This window comes from Hetaerina americana, unplaced genomic scaffold (assembly GCF_022747635.1).
Source record: "Hetaerina americana unplaced genomic scaffold, ioHetAmer1.1.p SCAF_9, whole genome shotgun sequence".
Taxonomy (NCBI): Eukaryota; Metazoa; Arthropoda; class Insecta; order Odonata; family Calopterygidae; genus Hetaerina; species Hetaerina americana.
Window position 1 is genome coordinate 66886190 of NW_027287538.1, and position 16863 is coordinate 66903052.

Sequence of the window (16863 nt, forward strand, 5' to 3'; positions counted from 1 at the left end):
CAAAGACAATGCAACAGTGGGGAACTGATGACCAGACATCACTTACGACGAAGAATTACACCGAATCCCCACAGAGAGCCAGGTCAACGTTACGGTCTACGTTAACTACCTGAACATGGATTATAAAGACGTATAGTAGATGCTCTTCAGCAAATTGAAATAGTATATCGGATTGAGAAAAATGGGCGTTTGAAAGACTTGCGTTGGAAAAATCATTTTACATTTTAGACGTTAACCTGCAAAATACTCCCGCAATCCGACAAACGGCAGTCTCATACCCAAACCGACAACTCTCTTACAGAACCAACTGTCTCCTTTCAACCTTGGAGTTTGTTTTTACATGCATACGTACACACCAATATTAACCGAAGTTTTACGTTTCACATAGTAGTATTTATGGGAGGAGAACTACAGCTAAGGTCATTTACGCCATTAGGGATGGACAGGAAAGGGCTTAACGTCCCATACGACGTGCGGCGTACTCACTCAAAGTGCCCTCCACAAAGCACCTGAAGTAGGGATCGAGATACCACTAAAAAATATTCAACACCGCCGGGATTTGAACCCGGGCCCTCAGGGTGGGAAGCCAGTACGATAGCCACCGCAACATCTCGATCCCCTACGTTTCTCATGTGTGGAATGAAACGCTCAGGAAGGTTACACATATAAGTACTTCAAATTGCGTTACCAGTCTCCGTTTGGATAACACGGCAGACGTATTCACTAGTCTCAAGACAAAATTGTTTAGTTTTCCTTAGTTCATGGAGGAATGGAAGTATGGGGAGAAACCTTCGTCGACATAATTAATAGGGAGCCAATCAATCCAATATCGCCTAATAATCATACAGTTCAATGTCCAATCCGAAAGAAGACCCACGGCACATGAAGTGACATCCACATGGCCGCTACATTGGAAACTTCTTAGTACAAAAAAATTCTTGCCGTCTCTGAAACCCAAATCCTCGGAGCAGAGGGAAGATTACGGATACGGCGCATGCGTTGTCGCTTTAATGCGATGGACAAGAATATGGAGGAGGGTACTTCAAATCTATGCGCTAACCGCGATTCCTCGCGCCACCATGATTTCACTGAAGATGGCTGAAGTTCCACAATTGCCAAGTGTGCTATGAAATAAAACGCCAAATGAAAAGCTACGGGGATGACGCGGGGATATTGATCCACACTTCCGCCCCTGACCTCGAACCCGCGACCATGTGGGTAAAAGATAAGAAGAGGCAAACACCAGAGCAATGCTGACCCCACAACGCTGTTGGCCGCCTTATTGAACGACTACATCAGCCTAATACAGAGCGAGTTTGACAAAGAGCTCGTGCTCCGAGCCCATCCAATCCGTCCCTGCCAACTGTGAACAGGAAAATAATTCAGGGAGCGTAATGATACTTAATCGATACGTATCGCAGTCACAAGGTCGCATATGTATCCGAGCGCGTCCAGTGAGACCAAATAGAAAGACTAACTAATGCATAATGGGAGGAAGTGCTGTATCTATCTCCCAATCAACAAACGCTCTCGCCGCTGGGCGCCCACGTGGGCCACCTCTGGAAGGACGTCTTTGGACAAACAAAAAAGCATCGCTCGCGCACGTCACGTGGACGCGGCGGGTAAACGAGCCGTGCGAGGGATAGAGCAGCGTATCAGCAGACACGACGATGTGATGTCGAACTGCAAGTTGGAGGCCGCAAGCAGGCGTACTCACTACAAGTACTTCATACTGCAATGCGAAATGGCTGTTGTCGTTCAGAGGAATCCAATAATTGCGAAACTCATGATTGGAAAATATAACGATGCAAAGATGAAGGTAACTTGTCATTACTCATTACGGAGATCACGTAATGATAGCTACATGTATATCGTGAGTGTTGCGGACATATCTCAAAAGATATAGATTACCGAGCCAAAGAGAAAATCTAGCAGGGTTTTGAAGAACAGTAATGAATGGACACAACTCCGTAGCACTATCACTGCTTAAACTCGTAAGGGACCTCTTCGAGACTCGGAAGAATTATTACGGTTAAACTTATCGCAACTACAAAATTGCTGAGATTCTACACAGTGCATCGACGAAATCATCAAATTCTTCCCATCTGCCAATAGGTAAATTGAAACAATATAACAGAGTAGGAAAGAGATTTTCAAGCAATATAGTATTCCCTTTCGCAATACGCGACCACATCACAAGGTGAGCGAAACAAATAATATCAATTCCAAAATACATTCTAATGAACAAATTATAACACTTTTCCCACTAGATATTGATTTATTACACGACCGGATTGTGTAATAAATCAATTTCTATGTTCGAATATACTCGAATTCCACCACATCACGCCTGAAACAACGCAATTCGTACATATATGCCAATAGGAGCAAGTACTATTTTTCACGGATTGGATAATAACACAACCCGCAAAAAATCCATGGCAAATGACTTGGGCGGTACTGTGATGATGCTGATAAAACTTGGATGGTGCGTCATACCATTCTCACCGTCAACCCTCGAAATGAAATAAATTACGAGGTGGTAATTACACATAAGGGGATTCTTGAGCATGAATCCCCCACTTCAATATCATTAAACCTTGAGTCGGTATTGCAGTAGTAGTAGATTTAGGGGAGGCGACCGACAGCTGAGGTTATTCGCGTTATTAGGGATGGATGGGAAAGGTAGAAGGGTGGAGAGAAACCCGGCGTCGGCATTAGCCTACTCTTAAAGAAAGGCGCCGAGGGGCCGGCAGTTTAACGTCCCATCCGACGGACGACTTACTCACTCAAAGTGCCCTCCACAAAGCACCTCAAGTAGGGATTGGGATACCACTGAAAAACATTTGCCGCGTCCAGGATTCAACCTGGGCCCTTTGGGTGGGAAACCACTACGCTAGCCACAGCAAAATCCCGATTCCCTTAAATCGACATACCTCACGGAGAGAAACGGGATGGAGGCGATCTATTCGTGCGGAGATTCATGTGGATCGGCATTCCTAAAAATGCCCAAGACCTAACGTAATGGCAATTTGAATGAAATGTGCAATTTATGCCAGATGACTCGACATTTCATTTTCACCACGCAGCTATCTCCCGAATTTAGGCATTACACAGCTCAAGGGGGTCCTCTCGATTCTGGGCCCTAAGGACGGTGTCTAGGAATTGGGTGGGGAACCTAAAGGTAGCGAGGAATCTTTGAGAAAGGTAAAGGTTCCCGCGTCATAAAAAATTCGACTTGTGGGTTCCTTGCACTTGATCATGAGGGGGAGGTCGAAAACAAATCGAACGGCGAGCAGGAGAACAGCTGACGACCAAGAAGCCGCCGTTAGGAGGAGGAGGTGGGGGAGGGTGGCGCGGCGTGGGAAGGGTTTAGAGGGCGGGGAGGGGGTGGTGATCGGAAGAGGGAGGGAGGGTGAGATATGGCGAGTGCTCCGCGGTCGCGCGCACACGCGAGAGACTTGCTTACGCAACTGCCGCTGAAAGAACTCCCACTCTGGTTTCTAGGCTTCCCGCTCCATCCATCCCTCCCTCCGCCGCCCCACCCACGTCTCCCCCACAGCTGACTCCCAATCTTCAACCGCTCGTTGGAAAAAGAGTCGAGAGGGAGAGGGAATGGGGATTTCCGATACTTCGATGGCGTCGGTAGCTACGTGCAATTTTCGCTCGATATCGAGCCACCTAGCGTCTGCGATTCATCGATAGCATCAAACTCATGCAAATATGGAAACTGTGACATTCAATTTTTAATAACGATCCTCGATAAAACATTACTATCCGAAATGATGGAGAGATACTGTAAACCGATCGGTTCGAAAACAACTATCGAATTACCTGCAATCGGGCGAAGAATGCCTCTGGAATTGCTTCAAGATGAAATAAAACTAACTCAAGTATTTTTATTAATTCCAAAGAAACTGCGGGAGATGCCGCAACAGTAACTTTTAATGGAGTCATCCGCTAATGTGCATTTTAATGCAACAATTTCAGAGCGTAAAAATCATTCGCCTTGACTGGGACTCGAACCCAGATCCCTCAATATCCGGTCGAGTGCTTTAGCCACTTAAGCTACCGAGGCGTCCTCTTAAACTCTGAAATTTTGGGGCTTTTAAAGGAACTAGATGTTATGACGAAATACCGTACATACAATGTCACATGCATTCGTAGTCGTGCGCGAGGCGCCACTGTCCACGAGGTTAAAAGCCAACTTTAAACACGTATGGTGTTTTCCCTTTGACAAATTCCAAAGAAACTGCGGGAGATGCCGCAACAGTAACTTTTAACGGAGTCATCCGCTAATGTGCATTTTAATGCAACAATTTCAGAGCGTAAAAATCATTCGCCTTGACTGGGACTCGAACCCAGATCCCTCAATATCCGGTCGAGTGCTTTAGCCACTTAAGCTACCGAGGCTTCCTCTTAAACTCTGAAATTTTGGGGGAGGCTAGTGCGAGGAAGTAAAAACAGGAGTAAGGCCAAACCCCCCCCCCCGCAAAATCAACTCCATCCGCTCAACTCTTGTCGAAAGGCAAGTGACAGACCGAAGGGTCCTCAATGTATTTTTAATTCAATTATATTAATATCCACACCAATGATGGTACGTCTATTACTTAATTATCCATGGCGTTAGACCTTTATTTCTCATATTTACGCCTACCTAATTATTACACAAGCAGTCTTTTGTCCTGGAAAACACACTTGTACCTATGATTCTCATTGCTCGGACTACCTGTGTATTAAAGACTATAGAAATATTAAGGGAAAACAAAATACTGATCCTCATAGATGTGAGAGTGCAGCTCGAATTTCATTTATTTATTTACCATTAATTCGAAAACAGCACTTTTTGGCCTTTACATCGGACTATTAACAATGATATATATATATATATATATATATATATATATGTATATATATGTATATATATATATATATATATATATGTATATATATATATATATATATATATATATGTATATATATATATATATAACAAGGGACGCAAATACAAACAATTTTGCCCAAGGTGGAGGAAAACCCATCCAGGCGGCAATTGAACCCGCAAACTTTGGGTTGGCAGACGAGGACGTCACCCCGCCGCCACAGTAGCCGGCAAATCTATTATTTTACCCTAAACAAAACCCTTAAAGGATTTCGACGAATATATCTATCTATTCCAATTCACTCGCAAGCATTAATTTCCCTTTCCGCTGTACCTATGTCGCTCATATTATACTCAAGCCTAAGTTGACCCTATCTACGCATTCTTTTCCTCAATTCAACCGAAGGGCTTGGTGTCCTTGAATCGATATGGTGTTGAGTGATACGTTATACCATTACGTCCATTTATATTGCAGTGTGCCATATGTGACGATGATCTAAATCTAGCATCGCACAGTTATAATATGCATGAGGAGGGTTTGGGGAGTGGGAAGGGTGGGAGACCTGGCGAATATACAGGCGCAGCAATAGGGGGGGAGGGGGAAAGCGAGAGAGAACATGTGCTGCCACGCAGTCGATCGCGACGTGAACTATCGCGAGAAAACAGTTTCATTAGCGCCACGGGATTTCGCAAATGCGCGACGCTCGTGTTTGCGGAGCGAGATTTGAATATTTTTTAATATTTTTTTTTACGTTTGGTACGCACTCTTGACATGAACTAGAACTGGCTTGAGGAGAGAACGCACATGAGATGAGAACGGTTTGCGCCGAGTTCACAGCCGTGCACAAATTATGAGTAAATTTCAATATAAAACTGCAGGGGATAGACTATGGATAAAGGGTGTACATCAAGGTATAGCTAAACAATGACTCATAACCGTTGATACTCTTAAATCGGAATGCAGAGGATTCTTTAAGAGGGGAATGTAAAAGACGACATAGGAGGTAAAGCAGGTGAGAGGAGTTTTTAATCAGAACTGTGGACGATTAATCTTCAGCCCAGAGACTTTAGTCAATCTAGATCGCATTATATGATCAATGCGAAATGTTCTATGGGATGAATATAAATTAGGAGATAAAGGCCGAAATGAAATTTTAAGGAGTTTGTAGTTAAATTCGAAGAGCTATCTTTGGGTAGACTGTGGATTTTAATTAATGACGAGGATGAAATGTGATACACTCGTAAATTCCCTCATTATTCGGAAGCAGTACGAGTATAAGCCACACTTATCAATCTCAAAACTGGTTCGATACGTGAGAGCCGAGATCACCTCGCAAATTAAGTGAATTTAGCGCATCATGGAGAATTATGTCTAGTGCCTTTCTATCCGCCGCCTGCGGTTTCCCAGGAATTTCTGAAACCAAAAAATTGCACGGCTTGCTCAAAGCTGAGGGTGGTCAGAGCCAACCGGAGGAATCCGGGCCGTCCAATTAGAAGCCGAACGCACTGCTCATTAGACTACCACGCCCCTCTGAAATGGCGTTAACGCAGCTAAAAACCAAGCTCCGACGCCATAAATATCTTTATGCAAATATCGTGCGCAGTACGTAAAATAATCGGTCATCAATTTTCGGATGTCAAAAACAACGCAGCACATTAGAAGGAGACAATCTTGCTAAGTTCATCCATTCCCCTAAACCTAATTAAATATTAAATTTCCAAAAAACATAATAAATCACGATTGACTTGACAAAATTTACTGACTGGAAGGGAAAATATATCTCAGTTCCACCATTTGGCACGAATAGTATAATGAATCAATCTTTTGAGTAGCTTCCTTCATAGAATGGAATTTTTAGCTTCCATGGAGTAATTTAATCACAAAATATATTAAATCAATGGAAAAACACGAAATATATAGAACAATGAACATACTTAGATCGAGCTTTAACCTTGAATTAGTTCCTACAAGATATAAAACCGTGGGAGTTAATTGCATTTACGTGAACGTTTCCACAATGTATTTATCATTCGATTCAGAAAATTTTCAAAAAAAATCTTTAACAAGGGTATTTTGTAATATTTCTTTAGCTAGATAATTACAACAACTTTGACTAAATCATTAATTATTTTTCTAAAAGTTCTTGTAATCTACAAGACAGTTATCGTAATATCACGGTAACTCGAATCCCACATTGTAATGTTGATTAAGCCACCACGTATGAAATTCTTCTTTCAAGGATATTTTATATTAATATCCCAATACACTAAACGGTAAAAAAGTAATCATAATATTAAAAATTTGTCAACAAAAATGATTTTAGAGACGGAAAGGCTTCACTTTAAGTAAGATTATTTCCTTCGACTTCTCATGATTTAGGCTAATAGCCACCTTCCTCGAAGTACTCTCAGAAAAACAACCCTTCCAGAAAGGTCTTCTCTTGGTCTGATCATTTCCCTTATATAATTTCAATTCGAGGACAAGTAAGACAATCATAAAAAATCTCGTGTTTTAATACTAATTACAAATGTTGGTCGTTCAAAAACTTTAGCAAATGATGATAATTTTTACAGACTAAGCTAAATAATAACAATTTTACGGCATCGAATGAGATTATTATCTACAATACCTCTCGATCAGGGTTAGAAATTTTCTCCTGACTAAATTGAAAAATTAAATTGTATATCCTAAAATGTATGCAATTCTCCAGAACACGCAATAGCTTGGAGATTTTTTGTCTGAAGCCAGACTGATGCTGACCTGAACGAAGGGGAGGAATGCATAGGGCTCAAGTGTGCATTCTTGCGCCCTTCGAAGGGGAATTTGCAGGACTCCAAAAGAGCCATCTTCGAAAACACTATGCACCAAGAGTATAAGAACGAGGACTCTCAATATTTTGGAGGCGAAAGAGAGAGACATTTTGGCAGTCGAAGTTTGCAGTTTAGAAAATTTTGTCAAATGATTCCAACGACCTGTGGGAGATACCGCAATTGTAACTTTTAACAGAGTCATCCGCTAAATATTTATTACAATGCAACAATTTCAGAGTGTAAAAATCATTCGCCTTGACCGGGATCTCGGGATTTTTACACTGAAATTGTTGAATCGTTTTCAAATAATTTTATTAAGTCGTTCAACTGAGAGCATCTTTTCATCACATTTCCATGCTTCGTACGTCCGTTTTTAATGTGTCTACAATGATTCATGGCTCCCTGATTCTGCTCTGGATAAATTGTAACTGCAATATTTTAATCTAAGTATGAATACGTGCATATTTTCAAACAAAACGCGTCAGCAGATAAAGACGCCCATGGTTAATTCTATCAGGCAACATGGTTCTTTAAATGTTCAACTTGATTTTTTTAGCATTGTCCTTTACCTCAAGTTCCAATCAAATTTTTTCACGTGAGAAACCTAAATTATTATTATTTTGACTGATTGATTTAATATTGCCATCAAAAATAATTATTTCAATTAGTAACATATTTTTAATGGATCAATTCTAACCTTTCGGTTTTTTATGCATTTATCTTAACTTTATTTACTTTCACCATTTTTTTATTTGATTTTATACTTCGTTCAGTTAGAAATTTTGTTGCCTTCATAATTTTAATTTGAAAGGAATTTAGCTGGATTTTTCCAAAGCGTATTATATCAATTTTAATATCCCAAAGTAATCTATGAAGGAGAAATTTAATTAAAATTCGTTTTATTGGGTAATGCTTAGAACTCCTACCCCCACACCCTACTTCTTTCACATTTTTCTTCTGTATTCGATCACATAAAAATCCCCCACACGCGCTACTGCGAACTTAAGCGTCCTTTGGTGCTCTCTGGCTGGAGCACGCTCTGATATGTAGACGAAGACTCAAATATTACACGTCGCCAACGTGCTCCCATGATTCTACCCTACTAGACGTCTTCATGCGCAACGAGGAGGGGGCGAAAGTGGGCAAAGCTTGCACGCTTTGAGCCGGAGTGCCCTTCGCTTGGGTCCAAACATTTCGGAAGCCCTTTTCCAGATGACCGAACCCTCTTAAGGGCTCTTCAATGGCGCATAGATTTGGTTAGTGACCCCCCTTTAGTGTTCGGCCGACTTACTCGGCTAATACGGGGACCAAAAATGGATGGACGGTTAAAAATTGAAGAAACCAGACTGCTACTATTCGTAATTGAAAACGAATGCATAAAAAATTCAATATAATTACCGATTGTCCGGATTACCCTTGGAAGAATTTTCTGTCGTTGATATTTCTCTCTTACAAAAACATGCGTCAGATTGGTGTGGGTACAAAAATTAAAATTGGAAAGTTTTTATTCCTGATTTTTTTCACAGTAAAATCGGCCGTGCGACAGACAAAAACTAACTAGTTGGAACCTAAACGTACGATAGACAAACTGCTGTGGTCACATTAACACAGAGAAAGAAATATAAAATACGAGGTCTGTCCAATAAATACGCGGACTGAGGTCATAAAAACTTTATTTTGCAAACTTTAGTCTACATCGATTTTGTCCCCTTCAAAGTACTCTTTATTCGTTGGTATGCACTTATTCCATCTTCTTTTCCACTGTTTCAAGCACCCTTGGAAGTCCTCGGCACATGTATTTTCTCAGATCTTTTCACGATTAGCAAGTGTTTCAGGAATCAGGTACAGCATAAAAATAATTAATTTAGTTTGTGTGATTAATTTTATGGACAAATTCAGAGCGGACCGAGGATCGACGGTTGGAGAAATCTTAATGGAAACATCCACTTTTCACAAAGAGCACCAGTGTTTGATTCCATTGCTGCGGCGGTGGATTAAAGCGCGCTGTGGCCACATGAAGATTCTCTGTAGTTGCGATGACCACACTCGAGTCGGTATGCCGCATTGATGAAAACCAGATTCATACATATCATTTGTCAACGAACAACTTCCAACCATCGTTACCCTCCGTTGGCGTACCAAACAACATCGAGCTTTGGCGAATAAATGAACTTTCATAGTTTAAAGGAGGAAATGGTAGCCATAACATGCCTTCGTATCTAAAAGTGGACGAGGGGGAAAGACGTGAGTGCGGATGGGAGATTACGCAATTTTCTAAAAGTAACGAAAGAGGTGCCTTTGCTTGAAATAAACACCGCAAGCATAGGCATTTCCATTTGTTGTTTGTGTCGGTGCGGAGCATCGTAAGCATTTGTTTTGATACTCGGGAGTACCACGGAGGAGATGCCCTAATCACGAGGAGAACGAACTGAAGAACGTTATACACGTCCACGGTAACAAATACCAATATCGCCCTTGAAATCGAGAAAAAGTGAAGGCGAAAACGTTGGCATATTTTTTAAGATAGCAATTTAGGGGTCGTGCCATGGCGTTCACACCATCATCCAAAGATGGCAAAAGAATACTCGCACGATCGCAAGTCGAATACACGTTTCGAACTACAAAAGAATGGTTGGACCGGGGACCAAAGCCAGTTGCATATTAATTTCAAATATATTTTCAGGTAGGAAGCATCGATCACAATTTTTTCCTGACGCGAGCGTGAAGTGCTGCACTCAGACCTACGTCGGTTAAGTGGGCGCATGATCGCAGATCGTATTGGCACTGATCTAAGATGACTGCGCGCACCATTACGCTGAAAATTTGGCGATGCGAAAAATCTGTGCTAAACTCGTCCCAAAGGTCTTGACGAACGACCAAGAGCGGAGTCGAGTGCTTCCTTGTGAGGAACTTCTGCAACGGCATCGTGACGACTAACCAACCCCCTTACAGCCCCGAATTGGCACCAGAAGACTATTTCCTATTCCCAAAATTGAAATCCTCCATCAAAGGATACCACCATGGGATCCTAAATGTCGTCAAATAAGCTTGCACGCGTGCCCTTAAGGACCTTCCGGAATCCGCCTACCAGGGAACCTTCGAGTCGTGGGAAAGCAGCTGGCAAAAATGTGTCGACGCTCAAGGGATGTACTTTGAAGAAGAATTTTGAGGCGTTGCAACAATATCCGATATATTTTCTCGATACTTTTTATACAAACCATGTATGATCACAAACTAAAATTAGCCTCGATTTGGCTTGAAATATGGGTGGAAAAGGATAGGCCGGGCAACGTCCATGCCAAACGTTTTCGACGTAAACTAAGACCTCCGCCGGCAACTGCTTGGCGGCCCAAGTACGAGGACGCGTAAACACCTGTCACTCTTCAGTCACGTAAATCTCCACTTCACAACTGAATTTGCCATTTCCGAAGGCGTATGCTGTTGATTTATCCATTCGAACTGCAATCAAATGCAGAGTTATACATATACATTTGCACGCATGAAATTTTAATGCGTTGCTGAAATATTACGAGGGTAATTTTTAATATACATACGACGCATATGCAGCCAATATAAACTGGTGAATAAAGCTCTCAGGTTTTCTTGACTATATAATGTATTCACTTTCGGTACAACAATAATAAAGTCATTAACGTTTTACTTAAAATGATAACTCTATATTAGATACGATCTATATTATTATACGATGAAGATTTTTTGAATTTTATACTCTTTCCGTCGGATGATTTGTCATTCGTTTTTTTACTGATTTTGAACGTTGGGGTTTGAGTTGCGCTGGATTTGGATGCCTTGGAGTTGTTTAAATCATTTAACAGGGCAAAAAAATAAATCATGGAGGCCAACTAAATACAATATCGAGGGTAATTAGAAATACATAAAGGCATACATGCTGATGATATCCAAAATCCCAAAATTTTCTACGGTGGATACTAAAGAAATATATTGGCGGACATTAATAGGAAGAAGATGATCTAGTACTTAACTATGAGTATTTGGCATTTATTTCAACGCACGAAGTTCGAGACATCCAATAATTGTATTGTATTACGTTTCAACTGTTTACCATCTTTAGAAGTTGCATGTGAACAGTATATAAAGTGAAAAGATGAATATCTGAAGAACGTAAACTTTAAAAAAATGCTATTATCCACTAAGATGGAATTATATTATACAATTTACTAATTGAATTTATGCAGTTGATAAGAAATATGTGATTTTAAATACGAAATGCGATTGACTAAAAATATGATTAAGTTATAAAATAATAATAATATTATACTAAATTAATAATTTCGACTCCATACTCGTACCTACCACTGGTCGAAAATCACATGACGTTTTACGACGACGCCAGTTTTGGATATAGTTTTCAAAATATTTCACATTACTGCACCTGATATCTGACGCAAGTCCTATACTCCCCAGTACCATATATGTATGCTTCATATGGGCATTTACCATCAATAGAAATATAATTTTATAGGAAGAAGGCAGATCTGCACCCCAGGGAAATAGTTTTCTTCCATCTGTGCATGGTCCCTTACGGCATACTGTAAGATTCGACAAAATCAATGCGCGACAAAAACAGCTGAAATACGTAATCACATGAACCAACAAATCTGAAAGAAACCTTGGCATCAAGTGAAGAAATATACGAATGCTGGTGGGATTAAAATTGAGCATATAAAACCGTCAGAGGCGTCATATGCACTCAAGATGACGATTAGCTGAAAAATACAGAGCACCATTCACGCCATTTACCGAACGGAATTCATATAATACACAATTATTCATGAGACTATGTGAAACTTTCACGATGCTTGTGCATCGTGCAATAACAATAATATCCCTCTTGAGAAAGCAAGTTCTGCAAAAAATATTTAGTCGGGTTCTCCTACATAATGACAGAGCAAGTTGACAAATAATGTTTCCCGCTAATCGTGATATTGAATTTGAGTCCTGCGTTGGCCCGGGTGAATGTTATTCGCCAAGTGAGGCAATGGAGTGGGTATTTCCGATTTTGTCAAAATTTATTTAAGACGGAGTTTTATTTTGAATTGGCTGGTTACTAACATACTGCCCTGTATTCATTGACGCAGACTCTAATTGATGAAACATTTTGTAAAGCAAACATGATATAAATAGTTCTTTCATGTAGTGAGCATATTGTGGGCACTAGATAGGTAAATCTCGTGTATAATTTCATATTTAACAAAATTACAGGGAATAACAGGGGACGTTTTGGCTTAATTGAAGCAATTAATACTACTGCATTAAGAACTAAGAATTACAAACCTAATTCCATAGGATACAGCCATGTGTTTATGTCCAGGATAAGATCCATCTTGAATGATTCGCTCTCGCAGTGAAGTCTGCTTACTATAAAGAAATAGACGAAAACATTAGTTAATAACATTTTCAAAACAAATTACTAATATAAATGTATATTTAACATAAATACAATATCAACAAATACACAGGCGAAACAAATTAAGTATGTGTGTCCTTTTTTTATTTTTATCAATGGTTTTATAGTGCTCAATGAATGGATTTCAACATATATATATATATATATATATAATTGGCTGACACAACATAACACAAATAGAAAAGAATAGACACATATAAAAGAACACTTACACGGTAAATTGTTCGAGCTTTCGGCCCTCTCAGGGGCCTTCTTCAAGAGAGACTGAAAATATGCTATGGAACAGGAGAGGGGAAAGAGTTATGGGCGTGGAGGGGAGGTGTGGAGGGGAGGTGTGGAGGGAATGCTGGGAGGGAAATTAAATATGGCGGTTAAGGGTGGGAATTTTAAAGGAACGGAAGGATAGTATGTAGGCGGATTCACGAGTTCTCACCTCTATGTTGGTAGCTGAATCAGGTAGGGATTCTAGGATGCTGAGGGAAAAACACTGGTCGAATGAAAGGTTGTGGGAATTGGCGTGTGAAGGGATAGGAAGAGAAGAGAGTGAGGCAGAATTACAGGAGTATCGGTGATTATTCATTCGGATGGATAAGGGGGTAATGCATTCACCTATGTAGAAGGAAGTGCAATGCTTGCATGATAAAAGATAAATAATAAATAATAAAAGATAAATAATATTTATTATTTATTATTTATCTTTTATCATGCAAGCATTGCACTTCCTTCTACATAGGTGAATGCATTACCCCCTTATCCATCCGAATGAATAATCACCGATACTCCTGTAATTCTGCCTCACTCTCTTCTCTTCCTATCCCTTCACACGCCAATTCCCACAACCTTTCATTCGACCAGTGTTTTTCCCTCAGCATCCTAGAATCCCTACCTGATTCAGCTACCAACATAGAGGTGAGAACTCGTGAATCCGCCTACATACTATCCTTCCGTTCCTTTAAAATTCCCACCCTTAACCGCCATATTTAATTTCCCTCCCAGCATTCCCTCCACACCTCCCCTCCACACCTCCCCTCCACGCCCATAACTCTTTCCCCTCTCCTGTTCCATAGCATATTTTCAGTCTCTCTTGAAGAAGGCCCCTGAGAGGGCCGAAAGCTCGAACAATTTACCGTGTAAGTGTTCTTTTATATGTGTCTATTCTTTTCTATTTGTGTTATGTTGTGTCAGCCAATTATTGTGCCGCTCGTATGAGTTTTTCCGTACAATCGTTATATATATATATATATATATATATATATATATATATATATATATATATATATATATATACATACAGTGCATGTAACAGTATAAACATCACCTATACATACATATATGCATATACAAACACACACACTTCTACAAAGGTCATCGTAAATTCGATCCGGAAAGTAAAAAAATAATCAGTAACTAAAATTTGTTGGCGAAAACATGAAAATGTGGCAATTCGCTTTCAGTAAAATACGAGGTATGAGATATCGTTTTTGTTCAACAAAAGCGAACTTTAGAGTTTTAGATGCGTCCATTCTTAATCGCTCAAATATCATTAAGAGTTCTAATTATTTTGCGAGTTCTAAATTGCGACACAAACTATTATATAACTTGCTGAAATCTCATTCCGAAGGATATCACGGTAATTCTCTCAAATTCCGCCGAAAGGATAAGGAAATATTAATTCCGAAAACTAGTTCTTAAGATTACAAGGTGTCTCGACGCAGAATAAGCTCTTCCTTTTGTGATGTTGCGTTGTCTTTAAAGGAAATGTCTGCAAATTCTCTGGGGCCATAATGATAGATCTGACACTACCTTAGGACACAAGCTCAATTTTTGATACCGGAAAGCGGTTTGTCTGTCTATAAATACCCCGCTACGGTAACACGTTTAAAATGAATTTCTTAAGTTTCTCTTTCAATGCACTCACGAGAGAAATATGCTCTATTAACGTTTATTTTCTTTATTGTGGGTATGAGCGGTTAGAAAAAATTATTGACACCATACGAAGTGAAATTAACCCTTTTAAGATGGAAGATCGTTTACAGAGAATACTCGAAGAACTTAATTATTGTATAGGACATCGACTTTTATTTTTTTGATTATGCACGCATCAGTGCACAGGACATCATATTTGCAGCAGCTTGGCCTCTAGTAGCTCTCTCACGCTATAATTCCAACTGAGGGTATCGAAAAAGAGTCATTACGCAGCTGGCATATGAAATCTCCTGACAAATTAAACGAAAATACATTAGCAAATTTGAAAAAACGCGGTGTACGGGGTCCAAAAGAATTACAAAAACTGCTCTCAAATCGAGGGGCAAGGAACTTCAGTGGGAAGGCAGTCTTGCTAATGGCCAAAAGGCCCCGACTCGAACTCTGCTGGCCAAATCTTCAAGGGAAACCGCAGGCGGCGTAGAGAAAGAAACTGATTTCCGCATTTCACACACTAGAGGGCTAAGTATTAGGTGATCCCCAACCACACCTAATAAACCAGCCTACGGGTTTGGTCTTGAAATTATTATGATAATTCCGAGAATTTCTAAGAACAAAATTGGTGACTCCCTTGGCCAACGTCCATCCAGGTACCCTGAAATGTTTAGCATAAAAGACGTCTGGAAACCCTGCCAGAACCGCTCGTTCCCAACAGTTACGTAAATCGACTCGGCCGGCCTCTTTTCGGAAGAGTGGACCGAGGCAGGGGGCAAGGGGGCGGGAGAGGGAAGGCGAGGGGGGCAATGGCGCCCGCGCGATCCTTTTGAGGGCATCCCTGGAGTGGCCCAGGTAAGAGGGAGGGAGAGCTATGACTAGGCGTGGGAGAGGCATCCCCCTCGGCGTGAGGTGGGATGAGCCAATGGGAGAGGGCGGATGGGTGGAGGGAAGAGGGGGGGGAAAGCGGTGAGGGCAAGATGAGGGTTCCCCGAGGCGATGCTCTCCAAAACGGTGGGCGACAGCAATTTCTCTTCTTCTCCTCCTCCTATGCCTCCTCCCTGGCGAGGTCATCCTCCACTCAGCAATAGGGGAGCGCCGCGGGGAGGGAGGTGTGTGGGGGGGGAGGGGTCGGAGAAAAGGGAGGGGGATGTGGGAGGGGAGGCGGGAGGGATTCGTCCCCGCTGCAACCACATTGATCTCCTTGTGACATCGACCCGTCGATTACAGATGGCCGCAGGAGCATAAGACTTAATTTACGTGCCGAGGGTGGCCAGCGGTTGCACCTTCTCAAACACTAGTTTTCCCGGTTTTCAAGGGTAATGATTTTTTCTATTGGGCAAAAGAATATAGTTTTTCATGAGGTCAATACAAGGATATTCAAGAAAATAAAAATAATATTTAAAAATTATTTGTGACTCTGAGCGAGATATTGTTTACAATGAACATTCAATAACACACTTATGAGTCGATAAATACATAAGTACATTGATTTTGCCCTTAAGCACGAAAGAGGTACTTTCCTAAAATCACGTTAGAGAACCATCCGAAGCGCTCACGACTAGAGGAATAAGGGCTAAGACATGGGGGGGACATGGGGGGTAACAAATTGTGTGTATCTATAACTGAACCGCCGTACAAGAAATAATCAGAACATTCGCGTCCTAATTACCATTCGAAACCATGATATTTGGATAGGCTGGCAAGTGCCAAAGGTTCACCAAATGAACTCTCCATTAGGTATGCTAATAATGTTTGCTAAACGACGGTAGGTAAGAGGAAAATGGACAATTTAGCGTTCCTA

At 40.9% G+C, this 16863-nt stretch overlaps 1 protein-coding gene across 2 annotated transcripts in view; it reads right to left on the reverse strand.

Moving 5' to 3' along the window:
- Polr2H (DNA-directed RNA polymerases I, II, and III subunit Rpb8) overlaps positions 1-16863 on the reverse strand; it is a 688914-nt gene that overhangs the window by 291772 nt on the left and 380279 nt on the right. For both annotated transcript variants that reach the window (XM_071598109.1, XM_071598110.1), the window contains exon 2: positions 13010-13093. In XM_071598109.1, the coding sequence (XP_071454210.1) occupies positions 13010-13093 (84 nt within the window). The remainder of the gene's footprint in view (positions 1-13009; positions 13094-16863) is intronic.